This window comes from Mirounga angustirostris, unplaced genomic scaffold, assembly GCF_029215605.1.
Source record: "Mirounga angustirostris isolate CCGP_5_RB_7025 unplaced genomic scaffold, mMirAng1.0.hap1 SCAF_1, whole genome shotgun sequence".
NCBI lineage: Eukaryota > Metazoa > Chordata > Mammalia > Carnivora > Phocidae > Mirounga > Mirounga angustirostris.
The window spans coordinates 202,064,059-202,089,282 of NW_026991709.1; the positions used below are offsets into that span (position 1 = coordinate 202,064,059).

Consider the following 25,224-nt stretch of genomic DNA (forward strand, 5'->3'; position numbering starts at 1 on the left):
CGCGATAGCTGCCGCATAAAGCCTTCTGGAACATGTAGTTCATCTTTGGAGTGGCCGCGGCTCCGGGGAAGTGTGCGAAAAGTCGATGCCCTTTGGTCCGCGGGACTGAGAACAGACATTGCCAATAGGCTGGGGTTTGTTTTTCTTGGGGAAAGACCCCACGTATCAACTCAGTGGCCGGACTTGGTGGGGACGACACGGACTACATCTCCCATCAGGCCATGCGCACTATAACAAGCCTTCTCAAGTGGAACAGGAGCATTGTGGGATTGGATGAGTCTCAAGATGGACAACCGGGATGTTGCAGGTAACAGCCCCCGCCTCCCCTGAAGCCCTCGTCTGGGTTTGTGGGGCTACTCGTCGCCGTTTCGTCCTCCCATCGGGTCTGCCGCGGCCCACCGGCCCCTCGCCTCAGCCCCTAGGGCGTCCCGAAGCGGCGGTTTCTGCATCTTCCCCGTCTCCCGAGACCCCAGACCCAGTTGCTGCCCCCACCGCCGGGTTTGCTGTGGGCGCCTGGTATTCCGTAAAGGCTGCCACTGGGTTGGCCCTGCTCTCCCTTTCCCAAATAATCGCCCTCAGGACTGTTCAGAGCTCTGCTTCCCGAAACAGCAGCAACCTTGGGCTGTCCTGCGCCCCTCTGTACGTAGCAGCCGTGGTCTGGCCTGTGTCCGCTTTCTGAAAAAGCTGCTTTTTCGAACTGCTCTAGGACTCTCTGTACACACTTTCTCAGTCTTTTGAGCCCCCACTTTACCACAAGTCTTGCCCTTCCCTCTCTCCCAGCCCTAACCCCTCCCCGCCCCCCGCCCCCTCGACTGGGATGCATTCACCCATTCAGCAAATACTGTGTGCTAGGCACTATGCTAGGCGCTGGGGATGCAGTGGTAATCCAGAAACGGTCCTGCCTTCCTGAAGGTTATTTTCTACGGGGCCCAGACAATGCACCCAGAGGAAATATTTACAGACACGCAGGTTATAATGATGTGAGAGAATGGGGGTGGAGGCTGCTGATATTGGGTGGTGAAGGAAGGCCTTTTTGAGCACAAGACATTTGAGATGAGAAGATGCCAGCTATAGGAAGGCCTGGAGGGCAGAGATTTCCACGCAGAGGGGTGGCAGCCAGTGCAGTCTTTGGGGTGTGATGGGCTTGTCATTTTGAAGAATGTCAAGGATGAAGTGGAAGTGAGGAGGGGAGTCTTTTCTGACAAGGCCCTGAAAATCAACTTTCAGATTTTGGATTTTATTTTGAGTCCCATGGGAAGCCTTTGAGGTGTCTTCTCCATCTCTACACTTCCCACTGTCATCTGAAGATACCCATCATCCTCCAGGACACCATCCAGGCCTCCTTGTTGGTCTCCTTGCTGTCTCTGTGCACTCTACAATTAGTAGTCAGAATGATCTTTAAAATACTGTTTGTGAGCTTAATACTCCTCTGTTAATCCCCTAGAGCCCTTAAAGTAAAACCAAAATTCCTATCTTGCACCCCCACCTCCATTCCTTGCATTCCCCCACTCTGGCCACACTGGGCCCTTGCTGGTCCTTGCATATACCAGGCTTCTTTATCCTTTGGTTTTTGCAACTGCTCCTTATTCTGCCCAGATAGCTCCTCATGTGGCTTTTCAGGAGGCTGGCTCTTTATCTTTCTGGTTTCAGCTTACATGTCTTTTCTTCTAACAGTTATTTTTTGGCTGCTTAGCTGTATAGGTGCTCCTCTGTCATTCTTCCACCCCTTTTTTGGTTTCTAGCAAAGAGCTCTTATTACAATTTTACAGCTACTTTTTGGGTGTAAGTCTATTGCCTTCTTGGCCGAAGGTGAGACCCACATTGGCAGAGACCCCTTCTCTGGTTGAGCAGAACACCTGGTACATTAGCTCAGTAAATGTTCATGGAATAAATGAAGAAATAGAAATTTAAATGTCAGTTCGTGCAGGCAGCAGCAACTGGGCTCCTCCTGTAGGAGCCACTGGACATGTTTATGGTTGCTGATATGCTGATATGTATACACTAATAGGCTTTTTTCTCCTCAGGAAAGGCTAACCGGTGGTTTGGGGTTGCTCCTCCCAAGTCCGGAAAAATGAACATGAACATCCTTCACCAGGAGGAGCTTATTGCTCAGAAGAAACGTGAAATTGAAGCCAAAATGGAGCAGAAAGCCAAGCAGAATCAGGTGGTCATCAGCCCTCAGCCCCCACATCCTGGCGAGTAAGTGCCCCCCTGCAGCTGGACTGGGGTCTTAGAGGGTCACTGCAGAGGATTTTGTGTTCAAGAGCAGTCAGGGTATTCTTGCACCTGGCCACAACCTGATGATGCAAGGAGTGACACAGATGCCCTCAGGAGGCTCAGGTGGCAAGAGAGAAACGAGTGGTGTGTGGGAGCTGAGAGGATGGCCTGGCCGAATTCACCAGTTATTTACTCCTGACCAGCTAGCTGTGGGCTAGGGACCAAGGATGTAGCCCGGAACAAACCCCAGACTCCCATCTCTACCCTTATGGGGCTCACGGTCTACTAACAAAGGGGGTACCAGTTCTATCCCAGAGCTGCCAGTGCGTAACATGAGGTGGTGTGTTCCCTGGTGCAGTAGCCGCTGTGGGGGCCCAGCAGAGGCTCTGCGTTCTCAGAGCCAGCCCACTGAGGAAGCAGGGAAAGGCCTAACCAGCAGCAGGCAGGAAGGGAAGAGAGCCCTTGCATGTCAGGTGGCTCAAGCTGTTGCATCAAAGGCGTTTCAGAGTGAAGCAGGAGGTAGATCAGGCAGGGTTTCCTCCTGCCTGTCCTGAGAAATGCTCAGGACACCCAAGAGTTTTGAGCAGGGGTAGTGTGATTAGGATAAGAGCCCTTCCTCTGGAGTTTGAAGCATGGAATATGTTAAACCCTCTACAAAGCTGTCCCAGCTCTCACCTTTTCTAAGAATCTGTGGCATGTCATTGAGGGCAGGACTTAGACTCTATTCTTAAGGGAACCCAGAGCCTGGCATCTCCAAGGGACTTAAGAATGTGGGGACTGGAGGGGTGCCTGGGTGGCTCAGTCGTTAAGTGTCTGCCTTCGGCTCAGGTCATAATCTCAGGGTCCTGGGATCGAGCCCTGCATTGGGCTCCCTGCTCCGCGGGAGGCCTGCTTCTCCCTCTCCCACTCCCCCTGCTTCTGTTCCCTCTCTCACCATGTCTCTATCTGTCAAATAAATAAATAAAATCTTAAAAAAAAAAAAAAAGAATGTGGGGACTGGATATGGAGTGATCTGTCAGTCAGTGGGCTTGTAGGCTCTTGCCCTAGGGTTATGGAAGGACTTGAAAATGATGGGAAAGATCTATAGACATGCCTCCAAGTAGGTCTCCTGGAAGCAGCTGGACCCCAGCACCAGGATCAGGCAGGAGCATCAAGTGGGTGGGTGCATAATACAGGTAGCTTTGGAAATAAGGTTATTTTCTTAGTTGTAAAAGCATAGAACAAATGTTAGAATTTCTCACTGAGGAAATAAACATTCAGGTTGCCTCAGGGCAACCATTTTGCTATATTCCCCGTCTTTGCTTTGTTTCACAAAGCTGTGATCCATTTCATGTGCTACTTCCCCCTCAACTTTTTAAAAGGAAAGCTTTTCCCTGCATTGCAACTCTTTAGAACCATCATAGTTTTTAAGTTTTATTCTTACTGAGATATAATTAATATGCCATAAAATAGATCTTTTAAATATACAATTCAGTGATTTTTTGGTGTATTCACAATGTTATGCAACCATCACCAATATCTAGTTCTAGGACATTTGTATCATCCCAAAAGGAAACCCAGTACCCATTTCCATTCACTCCCTATTTCCTCCTTCCCCAGCCCCTGGCAACCCCTAATGTACCGTCTTTTTTTTTATTTAAGATTTTATTTATTTAAGAGAAAGAAAGAGAGCATGGGCGGAGGGGGAAGGGCGGAGGGAGAGGGAGAAGCAGACTCCCCACTGAGCAGGGAGCCCGATGTGGGGCTTGATCCTAGGACCCTGGGAGACACTTAACCAACTGAGCCACATAGGCATCCCCCTAACTTACCATCTTTGTGGATTAATCTATTCTAGATATTTTATATAACATTCGGCCTTTTGTGTCTGGGTTCTTTCACTGGACAGGATGCTTTCAAGGTTCATCACTTTTTAGCATGCGTAAGGACTTCATTCCTTTTCATGGCCAAATAATACTCTATTGTGTGGATGGACCATGTTTTGCTTATCTGTTCATCAAGAGCCAGAATTTTTTTTTTTTAAGATTTTTATTTATTTATTTATTTATTTGACAGAGAGAGACACAGCGAGAGAGGGAACACAAGCAGGGGGAGTGGGAGAGGGAGAAGCAGGCTTCCTGCTGAGCAGAGAGCCTACCTTGGGGCTCAGTCCCAGGACCCTGGGGTCATGACCTGAGCAGAAGGCAGCTGCTTAACTGACTGAGCCACCCAGGCGCCCCTAACAATTTTATTTATTTATGTATGTATGTATGTATTTGAGAGAGAGAGAGAGAGAGAAACAGCATGAGAGGGGATAGGGTCAGAGGGAGAAGCAGGCTCCCTGCTGAGCCGGGAGCCCGATGTGGGACTCGATCCCAGGACTCCGGGATCATGACCTGAGCCGAAGGCAGTTGCCCAACCAACTGAGCCACCCAGGTGCCCGCCCCTAACAATTTTTAATTCAAATATTTTTTGACATAAATAGGGCCATACTGTAGTTGTTGTTTGGTTTTCTTTGGGGGAGGGGGCCTGGGGGGGTAGAGGGAGGGGGGAGGGAGAGAGAGAATCTTAAGCAGGCTCCATGCTCAGTGCTGAGCCCGATGTTGGGCTCAATCTCACAGCCCTGAGATCATGACCTGAGCAGAAATTAAGAGTTGGATGCTTAACCATCCTTGTAGTTGTTTTACATCCTGCTTTTGTTTTGTTTTGTTTTGTTTTTCATTTAATGTACTTTATTGCTTTATCTCTAAAATTTTAAGTATTCAGGGCTGCTCCATCTGCCCTATGGAAGTCCTGTGATTTATTGAACTAGTGCTATTTGTTGATTAAGTTGTTTCCATTTTTAATTCATTACAACAGATTTTTAGAAGAATAAGACTTTTTAGAATTTTAGAATTTTTGGAAGAATAAAACTTAATTTTTTTTTTTAAGATTTTATTTATTTATTTGAGAGAGAGAGAATGAGAGAGAACACATGAGAGGGGGGAGGGTCAGAGAGAGAAGCAGACTTCCCGCCGAGCAGGGAGCCCGATGTGGAACTCGATCCAGGGACTCCAGGATCATGACCTGAGCTGAAGGCAGTCGCCTAACCAACCGAGCCACCCACGCGCCCAGAATAAAACTTAATTTTAATAGAAAAAGGCTAGGCCTGTGGGCTCCCTGAGCCTTTACCAATTATTGGATGTGTGAGTATAACAGTGACTGATAATAATTACATTATAATGATATATGTAGTGTATAGTAATTATATATAATATATATTATGTATGAATAGGTTATGTATTATGTATAAATACATATAAGTATATAGCAGTTGTAATAACTAATAACAAAAATTGGAGTGTTGTGTGGCCTTGAAAGCAGTATATATTAGGAATTTCTGAGGTTTGGGGCAGGATGGTATGTTATAGTAGAAATTGGAAGAAGTAGGATATATACTATGATCGTAGCCTTATTTCCTTCTGTTTCTAAGTTAGGGGACAACTCAAAGAGTTAGTAGTGGCTGTTCTGAGGGGAAGAGACTCTTTTGGATGTTTCCCTTTGCTTTCTATTTTTCTACGTTCCCGTTTGCACCATAATAAATCTTTGTTGCTTTTATGATCAGGAAAAATGAATTTGAATTAAACATTTGGGCTCCTGGGTTTGCTTTGGTGCTGACTTGTTGAAATTAGATGTTTAAACATACGTTTTGCAAACAAAAGAGAGTGTAAAAATAAGAAGAAGAATATAAAATTCCCCTCTAATTCTTCCACCAAGAGATCACTTTCGGTATTTTGCCGTGCACCTGTGATACCCACAGAAGTGCTGACTGGCTCAGGTCCGGAACTGCAGTCACATGTGGGTATAGACACAGGCCCTGCCTTGGAAATCTCTGATATCCAGCTGAGAAGACAGACATGGGAGCCAGGAACAGCGCAGATAATTAGTTAACAAGCATGCAGGTGCTGTGCAGGAGGAGCAGGTGCTTCTGAGCTGTCTTGTTGCAGATACTGTTTGAACCTGGAGGGTCGATATATAGGTAGCGATACCATCAATACAGACAGTATTGCTTTGACTAGAACAAGATTATTCCATATTACTACGAAGGCCACTCTGTGTACTCAAGAGTCCCCAGACATCTTTGGGGCAGGGTTTTGGGTCCCATTAGGTGAGAACGTGGGGTGGGTGTGGGGCTGAGACGGGTAAGGCAGGCCCCTGCCCCTCCTCTTGTGGCTCACCCTCTCTGTCCTCTGTCTCGGGTCTAGAATTGCGAATGCACACAACTCTTCCGTTTCCAACAAGTTTGCTAATGACGGCAGCTTCTTGCAGCAGTTTCTGAAGTTGCAGAAGGCACAGACCAGCACAGGTGAGTGCTGTCACCCGCTTCCTGAGTCTCCCTCTGCTGGGGCTCACCCTGCTGGCTCTCTCCTCTGGGAGTCACTGGGCGTCACAGAAATAGCAGGTCCTGCCTCAGACTTACTTCTCTCCTCCCACATTGATTGGGATGAATTCTGTTCATCCCTACAGTAGATGGTCAGGGAGAGCACAGACCTAGCCTTCAAGGTGCTTACCCCATAGGAGCAGAGACAGATAAGCCAGGTTTCAGTCCAGGGGTTAGGGGCCTGACTAAACATGCCCCGGGTATTGGGGAATGTCATGGAAAAGATATGGCCTCCAGTTGACCGGTGAGCTGGACACTGGCTGGCACTTAGAGGCCCCTTGCCCCGTCCCCTGTGCTTGAAATGCAGGTTCCCCTTGTCTTTCCAGAAGCTACTCCAAGCACATAGCTTTGAGATAGTGATGTGGTATTGAGAACATCTGTGAGTATATGTGACTGAATCCACTTAAGGTCTCCATAAACTTTTAAGATTTGGTGGGTGGGTGCGGGGATCCATTCATTTTGCTGCTGCCCAAGACAAGCCTCATATGTAAGTTCCTTTTGCTTATTACAGCTGCTTACCAACCTGGAGTGGCCTGCCTTTTTCTGTGGTCTCTCCCTGCTCTCTGAGTATAGAGGCCAGGTTCAGATTATACCAGGGAAGCTCCCCGGAGGGTTACAAACCAACACTAGGGCTGTGGGACCACAGCATGGGTTAGAGCAGCAACTTAGGTTTGAGGGATGGGACCCCATCCATAGGTGGGAGGGCCACCTGGCCCATAGGAGCTCCATGATTACAGGGAGTCCACTCATATCTATGGTTGTATAGTTTACCAATCAGCTTAATTTTTTTTTAATTTTATTTTTATTTCAGAGAGAGCACGCACGAGTAGGGGAGAGGGGGAGAGGGAGCTGAGGGAGGGGCTGAGCAGGGAGCCCGATGTGGGGCTCGGTCCCAGGACCCTGAGATCATGACCTGAGCCGAAGGCAAATGCTTAACTGATTGAGCCACCCAGGCACCCCAGCTTAATTTTGTTTTTTAAAAAAGATTCAGAGCCACCTGGGTGGCTCAGTCGTTAAGTGTCTGTCTTTGGCTCAGGTCATGATCCCAGGGTCCTTGGATTGAACCCCTTAGCCGGCTCCCTGCTCAGCGGGGAGCCTCCTTCTCCGTTGGCCCCTCTCCCTGCTTGTGCTGTCTCTCTCTCTCTGTCAAATAAATAAAATCTTTAAAAAAAAAAAAAAAAGTCGGATAATTAACTGAACCACCTGGGCGCCCCTCAGTCAGCTTACTTTTAATGTAAGAAAGTTGCTGGCAAAACAGCTGACCTTCAGTCTTTGTCAGTCTTTCTAGGAAACAGCTAAGACCAAATTCACTCACAGAGAGGGAGGAAGGACTGTATCAGCCCTTCACTGCAAGATCTTAGGCCAGGAGCTGTGTTTGAAAAGCCCGAGTAGGCTGTCTCCAGCTTGCCACCGACAGTTGGAGGGAATTGTTATAAGCCAGGTGTGGGGATTCAGGCCTTATCCAGAAGAGCTGGCACATCCCTGGGCTTTGGGCACAAATGTTAGGGAGTCTTCTGCTAGAGCTGCTGCCTGCAGAGCCCAGCCTTTCTTCTCCAGGCTGGGTGACCGTGACAAATCATTCCTCTCTGAGCCTTCGTGACCTCTTCTATAAAACGAGGATGGTGTCCTCTCTGAGTGCCCACTCCCTGCCAGTCACCATGCTGGAAGCCAAGGGCTCAGCCCTACTTAATGCACTCACGCATCCATGTTAGGTGAGAAGATGGGGAAGTGTGCATCTCAGACCTTGAGCATGGGTGTCTTTCTTTCTATCCCAAGATGCCCCACCTAGCACACCCAGTGCCCCCACTCGAGTACTCCCCCGCCCCGGGAAGAGGCCACCTCTCATCAGCAGCCCACCAGGCCAGATGAAGAACTATGTGCATGCCAAGCAGCTACCCGTGGCCAGCCGCCCAAGTGTCTTCCAGTCTCCTGATGAGGATGAGGAGGAAGACTACGAGCAGTGGCTGGAGATCAAAGGTAGGGTGCGGGAGCTGCCACCTTCCTTTGACCACTGCCCCTCCAGCTCCATGGGTGGGACCCATGGTCAGCAGGGAAAGTGTGGCTAGTGGTGGGAGGCCGCTAGCCCTCCAGGCTGAGCCAGGGGCCAGCGTGGGACCCTCCAGGGTTGGGGGGAGTGAAGAAAGGGTGTTGGGGAACAGTGAAAGGGAAGTGTGGAGGGCTATAGACTGTGGACTTTGACCTGGGAGCCGTGGGAAGCATCCTCCGCCCGTGTGGGTTGGTCTCCAGCCAGGGCAGGGGTATTCTCGGAGGAGCATATTCACTTGTGTCTCTCCTTGTCCCAGCATGAGAGAAGGAGCTTCCATGGCTCCCCTGTCTGGGTGCACACTCTCTGAGCCCTCTGAGAATCAGAAGCGCCTCTTCCCATTGCGGGTTATTGTCCCCACCAGTTTGGGCCAGAGGTCCAGGCCCACAGGTTGGAGGACACGCTTTCCTGCCCAGGGGAAGAACGGTCATTTTTCTTGGAGAGTCAGCCCAGGCCCTGTCATATAGGAGGGTGGGGGTGGCAGTGGCAGCGGCAGCACCCCCACTGTGGCTAACTCCGTCTGCATTCAGAACGAGGCCTCAGTGCCTCCTGAGCCATGTGGAGGCCTGGGCCACCTCTGCCCCAGACAGGCTGACGCAGTCCTATCACCCTGATGGTGAGGACGGATTGAAATAACCATATAGTTACGCTGTGACAGCCTTCACACCTGTTACTCTCAATGAGGGGGCCGGCTTATGGCCATGCATCTGAGCAGATCAATGGCCAACCTCTGTCAGGATGGAGCCAGGGAAGGGGCTGTTTCCTGAGGCATCACGGCAGCTCTGACAGTACCCTGCTGAGAAGTGATGCTTTACAGGGGGCAGTGAGTGTCTCAAGGGCATTGAGGCCTCTTATGGCCTGCTTTTGACATGGCCTCAGAAAAGCACCTGTGTTGGTAAATGTCAAACAGGTCAGAGTCATTGCCAGGCACTCAGGAAGAGCGTAAGGCTAGGGGGAAAGGTGGCTACAGAAAGTTCCTGGGACCTCTTGAGGGTCCTCCTCAGGCCACAGGTCCCTGACCTCCCATCCCCCAGCTTCCTGGCAGCCAAGGCAAAAAGGGGAATAAGTTTGGCTGCAGGTTCAGTGTCTAGCCCTATTGCTGAGAGCAGTGAACATTCCTAGGCAGTGGCAGGGAGAAATTTCTCCTGGGAGTTGTCATAAAAGGGACATGAGCTGTAAATTGGCCAACAGATGCCTCAGGAACGGGCCAGCAATAAAATACAAAAGGAAGTTCCATGTGGATCAAAGGGGAGGCTAATACAAATACAAAAAGAACATTTCTATAGCTCTGTTCACTGTAAAGGCCCTGAGGTAATGATTAAGCCTGTTGCGGTGAGCGCCCCTGGCGTGGTCTGGAGACACATTTTCTCCCTCATGGACACCAGGACTTCTTGGAGAAATGGCTGGCTCTAGGTCTGGTCAGGAAGTGTATGAGATGATCCTGGAGCACCCTGTCCCAGCAGATAGCGAGGAGGCCATCAGAGACTCCTGAAGAGGCTCTACCAGCTGCAGAGGGGACAATTGAGCTTCTGTGATGACATTAATTGCAATGGATTGAAACCCACCTGATATGTTTAAAATGGATTGAAACTCACTCGATGTGTTTAAGTCAGAGTTTGTAATGACACTTTAAAAGGAATTTGTCATCTTGGAAGGTGACAGGAAACCAATTTGTTAAACTGAACCCTGGTAAATAAAAGGAATTAAGCATTTCAGAAAAAAAGGGAGACTGGTTATGTTTTCTGACATCTCCCTCCGAGCCTGGGATCGGCTTGGTCTCCCAGAGGCTCCCACACTTCCCTCCCGCCCAGTGTGTCTCACGAAGACTGTTTAGACTGCCTTCCCCCTCGTCACAGTGCTTTGTGCTTGGACTCAGGACACCCGACAACCTCCCGCATTTCACCCTCTTCTCCCCCACCCCTCTGTCGTTGTGGTCCATAGAGAGAGTGTGCCTGTTGACTGTGGGGTGTGTGAGTTGAACCCCAGTACTGACAGCCTCCTTAAAGTTTCACCCCCAGAGGGAGCCGAGACTCGGAAAGTGATAGAGAAATTGGCCCGCTTTGTGGCAGAAGGAGGCCCCGAGTTAGAAAAAGTAGCTATGGAGAACTACAAGGATAACCCGGCGTTCTCGTAAGTATTTCTGGGAGGGGAAGGCCACCACTGCTTAATGTTCTTGTCACACAGTAGTACGTGCGTTCTTGTAAAACCCTACTGGTTACTGAGGCTGGTTGGGGTTGGGTGCTTGTTCATGTCGGCCAGACCACTGGTCCGAGTTTCCAAGTGCTTTCTTCTATTTATTTATTTATTTATTTATTTATTTGAGAGAGAGAGAATGAGAGACAGAGAGCATGAGAGGGAGGAGGGTCAGAGGGAGAAGCAGACTCCCTGCCGAGCAGGGAGCCCGATGCGGGACTCGATTCTGGGACTCCAGGATTATGACCTGAGCCGAAGGCAGTCGCTTAACCAACTGAGCCACCCAGGCGCCCCCCAAGTGCTTTCTAACTCACACCAGAGGTCGCAGGAGCTCCGGTGTGGTGCAGAGGCTTAATCTTGGGCCTCATCAAGGTGTCTCTGCTCACCAGCTTGCTTTTGTTTCGTTTTTGTTTTTAATGTTTTTAAGATTTTGTGAATTGGAGAGAGCGCGCGCACAAGTGGGCAGAGGGGCAGAAAGAGTGGGAGAAAGAGCATGATGTGGGGCTTAATCCCAGAACCCTGGGATCATGACCTGAGCTGAAGGCAGATGCTTAACCGACTGAGCCACCCAGGCGCCCCACCAGCTTGCTTTTGCACAACGTTCTTCAGAAGCTGCTTGGGTCAGCCCATCCCCACTGCTCACCCTCCTGTCTATTTTGCAAAACTTCTCTCCAGGTTTTTGCATGATAAGAATAGCAGGGAATTCCTCTACTACAGAAAGAAGGTGGCTGAGATAAGAAAGGAGGCACAGAAGTTGCAGGCATCCTCTCAGAAAGGTAAGTGGGTGGAGGGGGTGGGAGGTTCTGGGGAGGTGTGTGGACAAACCACATCCCATGTGGAACCGGGGTTCTGGGAGGCTCTGGTGCATGGGGTGGTGCCTAGGACCCAGGTCTGTGCCCTGTCAGGCAGCCAGGGTCACACGGGGAACATCATTGCCCCTCTTCACCAGTGGTCTGAGGTGAGGGAGAGTCTGAGGGTGAAGGTCAAGGTCATTGTTATGTTCAAGAGTGTTGCTCTGTGTGTGTATATGGAGTGGAGGAGGGAGCGCTTGTCTGTTGGTCCTTGGTTATTTAAATAAGTGTTAATGAGCTGCTGCTGCCTGTCTGGCACTGAGAGCCTAAAGACAAATGTGCCTGACCCTTGGGGAGGGGGATAGAGGACAGAAGGGATCAGCTGGTGAACTCCTGATGGGATGAGTATCAGGGGAGGGGGAGATGCTAGCTGCTCTCCAGCCATCATGAAGTAAAATCCCAGCCAGATTATAGTGGGTGGCAGGGGCATCGATGTTTAGGCCAAACACAGGCCACAGAGGTCGGTGTGTTTTGTCTGTCTCCTGCCGCCCTGTGCCCTGACCTCCCCAGGAGAGGAGGGCCAGGCCCACTTCCGTGTGTGACCTGGATGGGCAGCCCCTGGCAGAAAGACTGAGGTGGGGCTCCCATCTCCCCTCCAGCCTGGATCCAGACCTTCTCTCACATTCTGTTCTATGATCTGTGGGGCGGGAAGGGGCAGGGTGCAGGGTGGGGGCAGGGTCTCAAGATATATTGTAATATTAACTCTGGTATTTGGTCCCAGTGCAGTAATCTGATTCCCATTTGCCTGTTTTTCTTTGCATTGTTCCTAAAATAAACCCCTCTTGTTACCCATGGGGTTCTTAGCAGAAATTAGGCTGTTGGGTGTGGTGAGTTGAGCTCAGTACTGACAGCCTGCTTAAAGTTTCACCCCCAGAGGACGAAGAGGCCAAGAACCTTGCAGAAAAGTTGGCCAGGTTCATAGCGGACGGGGGTCCAGAAGTGGAAACCATCGCTCTTCAGAACAACCGCGAGAACCAGGCATTCAGGTAAGAGGGGAACTAAACGGGGAGATGACCCCACACACACCCTGATCGCAGCACCACCACTCCCTGCCCCCAGTGGGCTCAACATATCAGAGTCCCACAATCAGAATGTGGCAGGGTTGGGCCCAGGAGCTCTGACCCCCAAGCCCAGCTCTGCCACCCCATGGGCAACTACTTGTTGGAGCCTAAATCATCTCTGAGGCAGGCATGCGGGGACCCTTCGGGCGTTCTGTTTTGGGTTTTTTTTGTGTGTTTTTTTGTTTGTTTTTTTAAAGATTTTATTTATTTGACACAGACACAGCGAGAGAGGGAACACAAGCAGGGGGAGTGGGAGAGGGAGAAGCAGGCTTCCCGTGGAGCAGGGAGCCCGATGCGGGGCTCAATCCCAGGACCCTGGGATCATGACCTGAGCCGAAGGCAGACGCTTAATGACTGAGCCACCCAGGCACCCCGGGGTGTCCTGTTTTCAACGGGCCTCATGGAGAAAGTCTCTAGTGCCCCCTGGCTCCCTTTCTAACAGAGATGGCAGCCCTAGGCTAGGAGCAGGCCAGGTTCTTGGGCAGAAACTCCCAGAAGTGTTGTTCACTTTGTGCTTTTGTAGGGTCAGACCTATTCAGTGGGGGAATGGCAGGAAAGTGGGAATGTGGTACCTTAGGCTCTGTGAAGTGGGAACCCTCAGCCTGTACACAGGTTCCACGGAGGGCTTGGGACAAACAGCCTGGCTTCCCTGCTGTCTCCAGCCATGCAGCTACATCCCAGCCCCTCAGGCTGGGTCTGTGTTTACCTTTTCACAAGTTGGGTGGGTTCAGCACCTCCTCTTTGCTAGGGGGAGGTTATTGGGGGGCAGGGTGTTGGAGTGGGGGCTGGGCAGTCACTGCTGCTGGGTAGGGACCAGCAGGGGCTATGAGATGGATACTGAAGTTGATGTGGAGATGATGCACCCGTGAGGATGTTTTTGGCCATGAATAACACAAATTCCGACTCAGAAAACGAGGAGATGTGATGGCATGTGTAATAAGAAGTCCAGGAGCCGCAGTCTGGGCTAGTTGAGTCAGTGGCTATAGATGCCATTGGGCACTCAAGACGAAGGAAGCAGGAGTGAAGCAGCAGAGATCCAAGTGCCGCGCCAGTGTGGCTGGCGTGCCGGGCGAGTGTCAGCATGCAGTGTCCGTGGGCCTTGGAGCCAGGCAGGGCCAGGTCCCAGAGGGCAGGTGTTCACTGACAGCCTTTGGAGGGTCCACATAGAGAGTGACAGGGTAAAGTGTGCTTCCAAGGTCACTGGCCACAGTTGTAAGGGGGGACAGGCACACCAGGTCAAAGCAGACAGGCAGAGGAGAAACATGGCGGAGGGGCAGTGCTGATAAAACCGTGGGGACTAGGGGAGGGAGGGCCGAGACTCAGTGACTCGGTGGACGAGGGCAGGGAGACGGCTGCTGGGGAGTTCAGGGATCTGTGTATGTGGTACCTGGGCAGCCAGGAGCCCTCATGGGGGCCATGGGGTGTTTGGGTCTGGAGTTCAAGAGAGGGGTCTGCCTGGTCTAGAAATCCACCTGAGATCTCCTCACAACATCGTGATACCGGCCACCACTCCACCACCCAAATCAGCATTGACTTAATATTTTACTTTAAGTCACTGCATTTTTTTTTTTAACTGTTTATCTAAGTAAGTTTATTTAAGGACCTTTAATTTGTCGTCACGCGTCGTAAGTAGAACTGACTATGAAAAGATCTATGGTAGGTAAAGCGGGCAAGGTTATAGATTTCTGTCAAGGCTGTGAGCCCAGCCTGCTCTCCTGGGTCAGGGAGGTCCAGGGCCCAGCAGCACTGGCCGAGCCTTCCCCCTGGGGTCAGGACTGAGAGATGCTCTTGGCATAGGCAGCTCTGGGTCCTCTGTGGGACTTCACTGGTGGTTGCCCAGCTTGTTGGGTGTTACTGTGCTCAGGCCAGAGGGAAGAAGGGGTGCCAGGGCAAAGGCAGAGCCTGGGGTCCCTGGTGGGGAAGTGGCTAAAGGTGAGCAGCATGATCTGTTTAATCTCCGCATGGAGACAGGTGTGAGGCAGTTTTTTTCACCGTCCAAATGTAATAGGAACTGCTCGTGTGTTTGCCTCTCTTGGCCCTTTCCTGCCCTCCTGATTCCTCACATGGGTCGGGCACACCCCAGCGGCTCTGTGTTTTGGGAAACAATTTGTAACATGGCTTATCTATAAAGAAACTGGAAACACCCATTCCTTTGACTGGTCATCCCACTTCTGTGATGCCATCCCCAGAAATGTTATCCGTAATCTTGAAAAATGAGTCACAAATGGGATTGCAGCCATCAGATCAGTTAGGTGAAGGTGTAGCACAAGCACAGCATCCACCATGAGCCACATAGCACTTGAACCTGTCACCTGGGTGAGCCACGTTGTTCTTTTCAAGCCCTGTTGCTGGCCTCTTACAGGGGACGAAACTGAGGCAGAGATCAGCGGGAGGAGGTGCCTTCACCACCATACTCCATGACATTTTAACAGGAAAGTCTTATGTTGTCAAGTTAAAAAATCTTTTAAATCAGAATATAGAAACCAGATAGCCTTAAATTCGTATTCGACCCTTCCTGGTTGCCAAGCGTCTTTTTTCACATCCAGCCAACTTTTCCCTTCCCTCTTAGAAAATTTTTTTGCTTTTGTCTCTTAACTTTTTTTTTTTAAGATTTTATTTATTTATTTGAGAGAGAGAGAGAGCAAGAGCCGGTGGAGAGGCAGAGGGAGAGGCAGACTTCCCCGCTGAGCAGGGAGCCCGATGCGGGGCTCGATCCCAGGACCCTGGGATCATGACCTGAGCCAAAGGCAGACCCTTAACCAACTGAGCCACCCCGGCTCCCCTCTCTCAACTTTTTTTTTTTTTTTTTTAATAATATTTATTTATTTGACAGAGAGAGCACAGGCCGGCGGAGTAGCAGGAAGAGGGAGAAGCAGACTCCCTGCTGAACAGGGAGCCTGATGTGGGGCTCGATCCCAGGACCTGAAGATCATGACCTGAGCCGAAGGCAGTCGCTTAACCAACTGAGCTACCCAGGCTCTCTTAACTTTTTTTAACATGTCATTTTTGTTTAGGACAGTTTTAGGTTCACACAAAATTGAAGGGAAGGTACAGAGATTTCTCACATGCCCCTGCCTCTACACATGCACAGCCTCCCCTATTATCAACATTCCCCACTAGAGTAGTACAGTTGATGAAGCTACTTTGATATTTCATAATCCCCCAGAGTCCACAGTTAACTTTAGGGTTCACTCTTGGCGTTGTACCTTCTGTGAGTTTGGACAAATATACAATGACATGTATCCATCATTATGGCGTCATAAAGTATTCTTGTTGCCCTAAAATCACCCATATTCCACATATTCATCCCTTCTTCCTCCCCAACTCCTGGCAACCACTGATCTTTTTACCGATTCCATAGTTGGCCTTTTCCAAAATGTTATATAATTGGAGTCATATAGTATGTAGTCTTTTCAGATTGGCTTCTTTGGCTTGGGTTTAAGACTGATTCTTCCATGTCTTTATATGGCTTGACAGTTCATTTCTTTTTAGCACTGAATAATACTCCATTGTCTGGATGTCCCACAGTTTATTCATTTAGCTACAGCAGAACATCTTGGTTGCTTCCAAATTTTGGCAATTGTGAAGGAAACTGCTATAAACATCTGTGTGCAGGGTTTTGTAGGGACATAAGTTTTCAACTCTTGAGTAAATACCAAGAAACGTGATTGTTGGATCACATGGTACGTTTAGTTTTGTGAGAAACTGCCAAACTGTCTTCCAAAGTGGCTGTATCATTTGCATTTCCCTCTGCAGTGAGTGAGAGTTCCTGTTGCTCCACCTGCTCGCCAACATTTGATGTTCTCAGTTTTCTGGATTTTGGCCATTCTAATACATGTGTAGTGGTATCTCAGTGTTGTTTTAATTTCCATTTTCTTGATGACATATGTTGTGGAACATCTTTCTATATGCTTATTTGCCATCTGTGTATCATCGGCTCGTTTTTTAATTGGGTTATTTGTTTATTGTTGAGTTTTAAGAGTTCTTTGTATATTTTGGATCATAGTCCTTTTATCAAATTTGTCTTTTGCAAATATTATCTCCCAGTTAGTGGTGTATCTTCTCTTGATAGTGTGGCTTTTGCACAGCAGAAGTTTTCAATTTTAGGGGTACCTAGGTGGTTCAGTCGGTTGAGCATCTGCCTTCGGCTCAGATCATGATTCTGGAGTCCTCCAAATTGGGCTCTTTGCTTAGACAGGGAGCCTGCTTCTCCCTGTCCCTCTGCCTGTCACACCACCTGTTTGTGCTCTCTCTCTCAAATAAATCTTTAAAAGAAATAAATTTTAATGAAGTCCAGCTTATCAGTGGCTTTCATGATTGTGCCTTGAGTCTCTCTAAAAAGTCATCACCATCCATGAAGTCATCTAGATTTTCTCCTGTGTTATCTTCTAGGAGCCTTATAGCCTTGCATTTTACATTTAAATCTATGATCCAGGGGCGCCTGGGTGGCTCAGTTGGTTAAGCGACTGCCTTCGGCTCAGGTCATGATCCTGGAGTCCCGGGATCGAGTCCCGCATCGGGCTCCCTGCTCGGCAGGGAGTCTGCTTCTCCCTCTCATGCTCTCTGTCTCTCATTCTCTCTCTCTCAAATAAATTAAAAAAAAAAAAAAAAAATCTATGATCCATTTTTAGTTAATTTTTGTGAAGGGTGTGAGGTCTGTGTCTAGATTCTTTTTTTTTTTTTTTTTTACATGTGGATGTCCAGTCCCCCAGTACCATTTGTTGAAATGTCTTTGCTCCTTTGTCAGTGATCAGTTGACCATGTTTATATGGGTTTGTTTCTGGGCCCTTTGTCCTATTGATCCGTCTGTCCTTTCACTAATACCGCACTGCCTTAATACTGTAGCTTACAGTAAGCCTTGAAATCTGGTCGTGTCAGTCTTCCAACTTTGTTCTCGTTCAATATTGTGTTGGCTATTAATGGGCCTTTTGTGCCTGTATAAGCTTTAGAATCAGTCAATAGCCACAAAATAACTTGGGATTTTGACCCAGACGGCACTGAATCTGTAAATCAAGTTGGAAAGAAGCAACATCTTGACAATATTGAGTTTTCCTATCTATAACCAAGGAATATCTCTCCAGTTATTTAGTTCTTTGAATGCATTCATTAGAGTTGTGTAGTTTTCCTTCTATAGAATCTGTTCGTATTTTGTAGACTTATACCTAAATACTACATTTTTTTGTGTACTAATGTAAATGGTATTGTGTTTTTAATTTCAAATCCACTTGTTCATTCCTGGAATATAGGAAAGCAGGTGACTTTTGTATATTAACCTTGTATCTTGTAGCCTTGTTACAATCACGTATTAGTTCCAGGAGTTTTTTAATCAGTTTTTTCCTGTATAGATGATCATGTTATTTGTGAGCAGAGACAGTTTTATTTCTTCTTTCTGAGTATACTTGCTCTTACCTTTTCTTATTGCATTAGCTAAGACTTCTAGTACAGTGTTGAAACTCACTGGCGAGGTGGGATATTCTGGCCTTGTTTCCATTCTTAGTGGGAAAACTTCTGGTTTTCTCACTATTAAGTATGATGTAAGCTGTAGGGGTTTTTTTGTAGATACTCTTTTTATCAGTTAAGAAAGTTCTCTTATGTTCCTAGTTTACTGAGTATTTTTATCATGAATGGGTGTTGGGTTTTGTCAAAGGCTTTTTCTGCAGCCATTGATATAATTATGTGATTTTTCTTTTTTAACTTATTGTTGTGATGGATTGCCCTTTTTTTTTATAATGAAAGATCACAGTGTTTATTCACTTTCATTCCTTCTACTAAGATCAACAACAGGTTCAAACTAGAGGCTCAGAAAAAGTTTGAGAAAAAAAATGCCTTATTCCCTTGTTTCTCGCAGATGTGATATATCCTCACCTCATCCACTTTCCTTAGGCACTACCTCTTAAGGCTTGCTGATCTTCTTTCTTTCTTTCTTTTTTTTGCCTGGAATAAATCCCACTCTGTATAATTCTTTAAAATTAAAAAAAATGTTAAAGTATAGTTGACATATAATACATAGTTTCAGGTGTACGACATAGTGATTTGACAATTATATAACATCACGAAATGCTCACGATGAGAAGGGTAGTTACCACGTGTTACCACACAAAGTTATTATACTATTATTGACTCTATTTCCTATGCTATATTTTTCATTCCCATGACTTATTTATGACTGGGAGTTTGTACCTCTTAATCTTCATGTATATCGTCTGTCCCCCCATCCCCCTATAATTCTTATACATTTCTGGATTTAGTTTGCTAATACTTGGTTGAGAGTTTTCCCATCTATGTTCATGAGAGATATTGGTCTGTAGTTTTCTTGTGATATCTTTGTTTGGTTTTGGTATTAGGGTAATTGGATGAGTTAGGAAGTATTCTTTCTTCTATCCTCTGAAAGGGATTGTAGAGAATTGATATAATTTTTTCCTTAAATATTTGGTAGAATTCACCAGTGAACTCCTAGGCCTAGTGCTTTCTGTTTTTGAAAGGTTGTTACTTACTCAGTTTCTTTTTTTTTTTTTAAGATTTTATTTTTAAATAATCTCTGCACCCAACGTGGGGCTCGAACCCAAAACCCCAAGATCAAGAGTCACATGCTCTACTGACTGAGCCAACCAGGCATCGCACTCCATTTCTTTAATAGAAGTAGATCTGTTCACACTGTCTACCTCTAGGGCGAAGAAGTACAAAGGAGGGCAGAGGAGATGCCACCATCTCCCTGTCCTTCTATCCCATCTTAGGTACTGATGTTAGCTGGGCTGGGGTCCTTCTGCCCCTTCCTGGCTCTCATGTAGACACATAGAAAACCGTCAGTGTTTCTTTCTCCTATCTTTCTTGTATGAAAAGAATTTACAGCATCCTTGAGCCTGCACATTGCTTTCACAGCAGAGCATTATGCTGTGATCAGAACCTCAAGATCCATGAGTGCAGGTCTAGCCCCTCCTGTCGAGACCTTGTGTAGCTCATGCTGTGCACAGGTTTTGCTTCATGGAGCTGAGCTGTGACTCTTCCATCTGGTGTGGACCACAGAGGTGGGACTGTCAGCTCAAGACATGCATAATCTGATAGATGCTGGGCAGGTACAGAGGGAGCCATAGTTTCTGCCAGCTCTGAACCCAGCCCCACCTGCTTCACACTTGGGACTGGTGTTGGTGGGGAAAGACCAGGGGCACCCTCAACTTCTGGTGAGGTGGGGGCTTTTGCCCTTCACTTGGAGTCCAGTCCCTGTCCATTCCGATGTCCAGTGTTTCTGTTTTGCCTCCATTTGCTATTGATGTCTCTCAAGGGTACATCAGAGAGAAGCACAGATTTTCCAAGCTGTCAGGTTTGGGACAAATCCTGCCCTTTCTGGCACCAGGTATCTCTCCCAACTCAGGATTTCTTGGTTTGAAGGCACCAGTGTGCTCATCTAGAACAGCAGGGGAAGAAGCCTTGCAGAGCCTGGGGAGGTCTGACAGAGCCCACCCCTTTCTCCTTTGAAGCAGGGAGTCAAATATGTTGTGATGGGTGCCTCATAGAGATGGTATAGGGACTTAGAGTGACCAGTGGCTCACAGGAATGGCATGGTAACAAGCATGAGCACATCACACTATTCCTCAAGCTTGGGCCACCAGAGCCAGAAGCCACTGAAGTCTGGCAGTGCGGGAGGTCATGGTGGAGACCTCAACCCTCCTATGACCCTGGCTAACCTGGACACGTGCACAAGGCCCAAGCTGCTCCTGTCCAGAGTCAGGCAGGGGGCTTGGGCCCAGCTGACGGTGTGCCCCCCCCCAACTCTTCTTTGCAGCTTTCTATATGAACCCAACAGCCAGGGGTACAAATACTACCGACAGAAGCTGGAAGAGTTCCGGAAAGCTAAGGCTGGCCCCACAGGCACTCTCATGGCACCTGACCTCAGCCTGAAACGCAAATCCCCTCCTGAGACCCCATCGGGGTCCTTGCCCCCAGCTGCTGCCTGCCCTGCCTCATCTGCCCCCTCGCCTGCAGTCACCCCAGCTCCAGCCATCCCCGGGAAGCCAACCACCACAGCCACTGTGAAAAAGAAGCGGAAGAGCCGGTGGGGGCCTGAAGAGGACAAGGTGGAACTCCCACCCGCCGAGCTGGTACAGAGGGATGTAGACGCCTCTCCTTCACCTCTGTCAGGTGCGCTGACCCCCTTCCCCCACCTCTGTCAGGATAGCCTGGCTTCTTTCACTCAGAGTGTTTCCACGCTTCATCTGTGTTGTAGCATATGTCAGAGTTTCATTCCTTATGGCTGAATGATATTCCATTTCATGGATGGACTACACTGTTTATCCATTAATCAGTTGACGAACACGTGGGTTTTTCCACCTTTTGGCAACTGTAAATAGTGCTGTTGTGAACATTGGTCTACAAGTACTATTTGAATCCTTGATTTTGATTCTCTTGGGCCTATACCTAGGAGTGGAATCACTGGGTCGTATGGTAATTCTGTTTAACTTTTTGAGGAACCGCCAAACTATTTTCTACAGCAGCTGCACCATTTGATAGTCCCACCAGCAGTGCACAAGGGTTCCCATTTCTCCACATCCTTGCCTTTTTTTTTTTTTTTAAAGATTTTATTTATTTATTTGAGACAGAGAGAGAGAGCACATGAGAGGGTGGGAGGGTCAGAGGGAGAAGCAGACTCCCTGCTGAGCAGGGAGCCCGATGCGGGACTCGATACCGGGACTCCAGGATCACGACCTGAGCCGAAGGCAGTCGCTTAACGAACTGAGCCACCCAGGCGCTCCCTTGCCTTTATATAATAGCCATCCCAGCAGGTGTAAAGTGGAGTCACGTTGTAGTTTTGAATTGTGTTTCCCTAATGTCTGATGGTATTGAGCATCTTTCATGTGCTAATTGGTCATTTGTATAGCTTATTTGGAGAAATGTCTATTTTAGTCCTTTGCCCACTTTTAAATTGGGCTGTCTTTGTTGTTGAGTTGTAGGAGTTCTTTATATATTCTGGATAGTAACCTCCTATTCAGATACATGGTTTGCAAATACATCCTCTCATTCTGTGGATTGTCTTTTTATTCTCTTGATGGTGTCCTTTGATGCACAGAAGTTTTAAATTTTGACTAAGTTCCATTTATTTTTTCTTTTGTTGCCTGTGCTTTTGGTTTCATTTATGAAACCATAGCTAAATTCAAGGTCATGAAGATTTGCCCCAATGTTCTAAGTTTTTTATAGTTTTGGGACTTTTGATCTATTTTGAGGCAATTTTTATATATGATATAAGCTAAGGATCCAACTTACTCTCTTGCGTTTGGAGATCCAGTTTTCCCAGCCCCATTTGTTGAAGAGACTTTTCTTTCCCCATTGAATGGTCTTGAAACCCTTGTCAAAAATCAGTTGTCCTTAGATGTAAGGGTTTATTTCTGGGCTCTCTATTCTGTTATACTGGTTTGTATGTCTGTCCTTAGGTCAGTACCAACTGTTTTGATTACTGTAGCTTTGTAGTAAGTTTTGAAATTGGGAGTGTGAGTCTTCCAACTTTTTCTTTTTCAAGCTTTGGCTATTGAGGGTCTTGAATTTTCAGATGGGCTTCTCCATTTCTGCAAAAACACTGTTGGGATTTTGATAGGGATTGCCTTGAGTCTATAGATTGCTTTGGGCAGTATGGACACGATAACAATACTTAAGTCTTCCTTACAACAACAACAACAACAACAACCAGTCTTCCAGACTGTGAACACAGGATGTCTTTCCATTTATTTAGATCTTTAATTTCTTTCAACATGTTTTGTAGTTTTCATTGTACATGTCTGACACTTCCTTGGTTAAATTTGTTCCTAAGTGATTTTTTTTTTCCTGAGGCTATTGTAAACGGAATTGCTTTTTAAATTTTCATTTAGGATTGTTTGTTGCTAATGTATAGAAATAAAACTGATTTTTGCATGTTGATGTTGGATCCTCCCAACTTCGCTGAATTCACTTATTAGCTCTGACAATCTTTTGGTGGATTCTTTAGGTTTTCCTGTGTGTATAATTATGATCATGTCGTCTGCAAGTAGAGATAATTCTACTTCTTGTTTTCCACGTGGGATGCCTCTTATTTCTTTTTCTTGCCTAATTGCTCTAGTTAGCATTTCCAGTACTAAGTTGAATAGAGGTGGGGAAAATGGGCATCCTTGGCTTCTTCTGATCTTAGGGGGAATGTTTTCAGTCTTTTACTATTGAGTATGATGTGAGAAAGGAAGTTCCTTTTTTTTTTTTTTTTTTAAAGATTTTATTTATTTATTCATGAGAGACACAGAGAGAGAGAGAGAGAGAGGCAGAGGGAGAAGCAGGCTCCCAAGGAGCAGAGAGCCCGATGTGGGACTCGATCCCAGGACCCTGGGATCATGACCTGAGCCGAAGGCAGACGCTTAACCATCTGAGCCACCCAGGCGCCCAAGGAAGTTCCTTTCTGTTCCTAGTTTATTGAATGTTTTTATCATGGAGGGGTATTAGATTTTGTCACATGCTTTCTCTGTATCAGTTGAAATGATTGGATGGGTTTTTTCCTTCAGTCTGTTAATGTGGTGTATTACATTGGTTAATTTTCTTATATTGAACCATGTGATATTGTGGTTTATTAGAAATACATATTTGGCCATTCAGATGACCAAAATAATATTTCTCATATGTATTTGGTCTTTGTTCACAGTTCCTGGCTCACAGTTCCTCCCAAAGCCCTTGGAATTTCCTGAGTGATAAGAGCAGTGGGAGCATCTTTTGTTGTATTATTTGGTCTCCGTCCTCAGTTCATGAAAATGCTTCAGAGCCATAAAGGTGAAATGGGGGTCTTGTTGTTCATAATAAGCCCCTTTCCACCACAAGTGGGTTTATGTTACTGAGGTGACTTTTGGAAAGCACCTAAGGATGGGGGTTGGTGGCCAGGGGATCCAACCATGAATAGAGGGTTGGAACTTTCTGTCCCACCTCCCAGTTTCCAGGGAGGGGAGAGGGGCTGGAGGTTGAATCAGTCAACAGCAGCTAGTGATTTTATCAATCATGCCTATGTGGTGAAGTCTCCATAAAAACCCAAAGAGACAGGGTTCAGAGAGCTTCCAGGTTGGTGAACACATGGAGGTTCAGGGAGAGTGGAGGTTCTCGAGAGAGCATAGAAGCTCTGGGCGCTTTCCCCATACCTTGCCCAGGGCATCTTTTCCATCTGGCTTTCCTAACTTATATCCATTTATAATATGTAAGTAAAGCAATAACCTGGTAAGTAAAATGTTTTTCTGAGTTGTGTGAGCCAGTATAGCAAATTAATTGAACCCAGGAGGGGGATCATTGGAACCTCTGATCTACAGCCAGTCAGCAGCATGGGTGATGACTTGGGCTTATATAGTTGGTGACTAAAGTTGGCTGGGGAGGCGGGGGGAGCAGTCTTATAAGACTGACCCCTTAACCCATGGAATCCTATGCTACCTTCTGGTGGGTAGTGTTAGAACTGAGTTGGCCTATTGGACACCCAGCAGGTGTCTGAGAATTGCTCGTTGGTGTGGGGAACTTCCCTCCACCCACACACACACTTTGGAATTGGTACCAGCACTCTATTTAAACCACCCGTGCATATCTGGGATAAACCCCACTTGGTCATGGTGAATAATCCTTTTAGCATGCTATTATATTCAGTTTGCTGGTATTTTGTTGCGTATGTCTGCATCTATATTCATAAGGAATGTTGGTCTATGGTTTTCTTGTGTCTTTGTCAGCTTTTGGTATCAGGGTAATACTAGTGTTATGGAATGAGTTAGGAAATATTCTCTCCAGTTTTTTGGAAGAGTTTGAGAAGAATTATTAGCATTAATTGTTCTTTTAAATGGTTGGTAGAATTTACCAGTAATGCCATCTGGTTCTGGGCTTTTCTTTGTTGGGAGGTTTTTTGTTTTGTTTTGTTTTTGTTTTTAAAGATTTTATTTATTTATTTATAAGACAGAGAGAGACTCAGAGAGAGAGGGAACACAAGCAGGGGGAGTCGGAGAGGGAGAAGCAGGCTTCCCGCCGAGCATGGAGACCGATGTGGGGCTCGATCCCAGGACCCTGGGATCATGACCTGAGCCGAAGGCAGACGCTTAACGACTGAGCCACCCAGGCGCCCCTGTTGGGAGGTTTTTGATTGCTGATTCAATCTCCTTCCTTGCTATAAGTCTGTTTAGGTTTTCTCTTCCTTCTTGAGTTAGTTTTGGTGGTTTATACATTTCTAGGAATTGGTTCACTTCATCTAGGTTATCTAAGTTGTTGGCTTAACAGGTGTTCATAGTAATCTTTTACAATTCCTTTTTATTTCTGTAAAGTCATTCGTAATATCCCCTCTTTCATTTCTGATTTTAATGAGTCTTTTTTTCCTTAGGCAGTCTGTCTAAAGGTATGTCAATTTTGTTGATCTTTTCAAAAAACCAACTTTTGGTTTCGTGGATTTTCTATATTATATTTCTATTCCCTACGTCTTATATCTTCATTCTGTTATTTATT

The 25,224-nt window shown here is 47.1% G+C and overlaps 1 protein-coding gene across 2 annotated transcripts in view; it reads left to right on the forward strand.

Annotated features, from left to right (window-relative positions):
• Nucleotides 1-131: 131 nt before the first annotated feature.
• The window catches only part of SUGP1 (SURP and G-patch domain containing 1), a 30,954-nt gene continuing 5,861 nt past the window's right edge, over nt 132-25,224 (forward strand). The window contains exons 1-8 of one of the 2 annotated variants that reach the window (XR_010413559.1): nt 132-307; nt 2,025-2,199; nt 6,438-6,538; nt 8,390-8,590; nt 10,664-10,787; nt 11,526-11,626; nt 12,564-12,687; nt 20,543-20,898. Coding sequence is in view for 1 of the 2 variants with exons in the window: in XM_045862640.3 (XP_045718596.1) it covers nt 274-307; nt 2,025-2,199; nt 6,438-6,538; nt 8,390-8,590; nt 10,664-10,787; nt 11,526-11,626; nt 12,564-12,687; nt 20,543-20,898 (1,216 nt within the window). In the remaining variant the exon portion in view is untranslated. The remainder of the gene's footprint in view (nt 308-2,024; nt 2,200-6,437; nt 6,539-8,389; nt 8,591-10,663; nt 10,788-11,525; nt 11,627-12,563; nt 12,688-20,542; nt 20,899-25,224) is intronic. The other variant, XM_045862640.3, reaches the window with a different exon arrangement.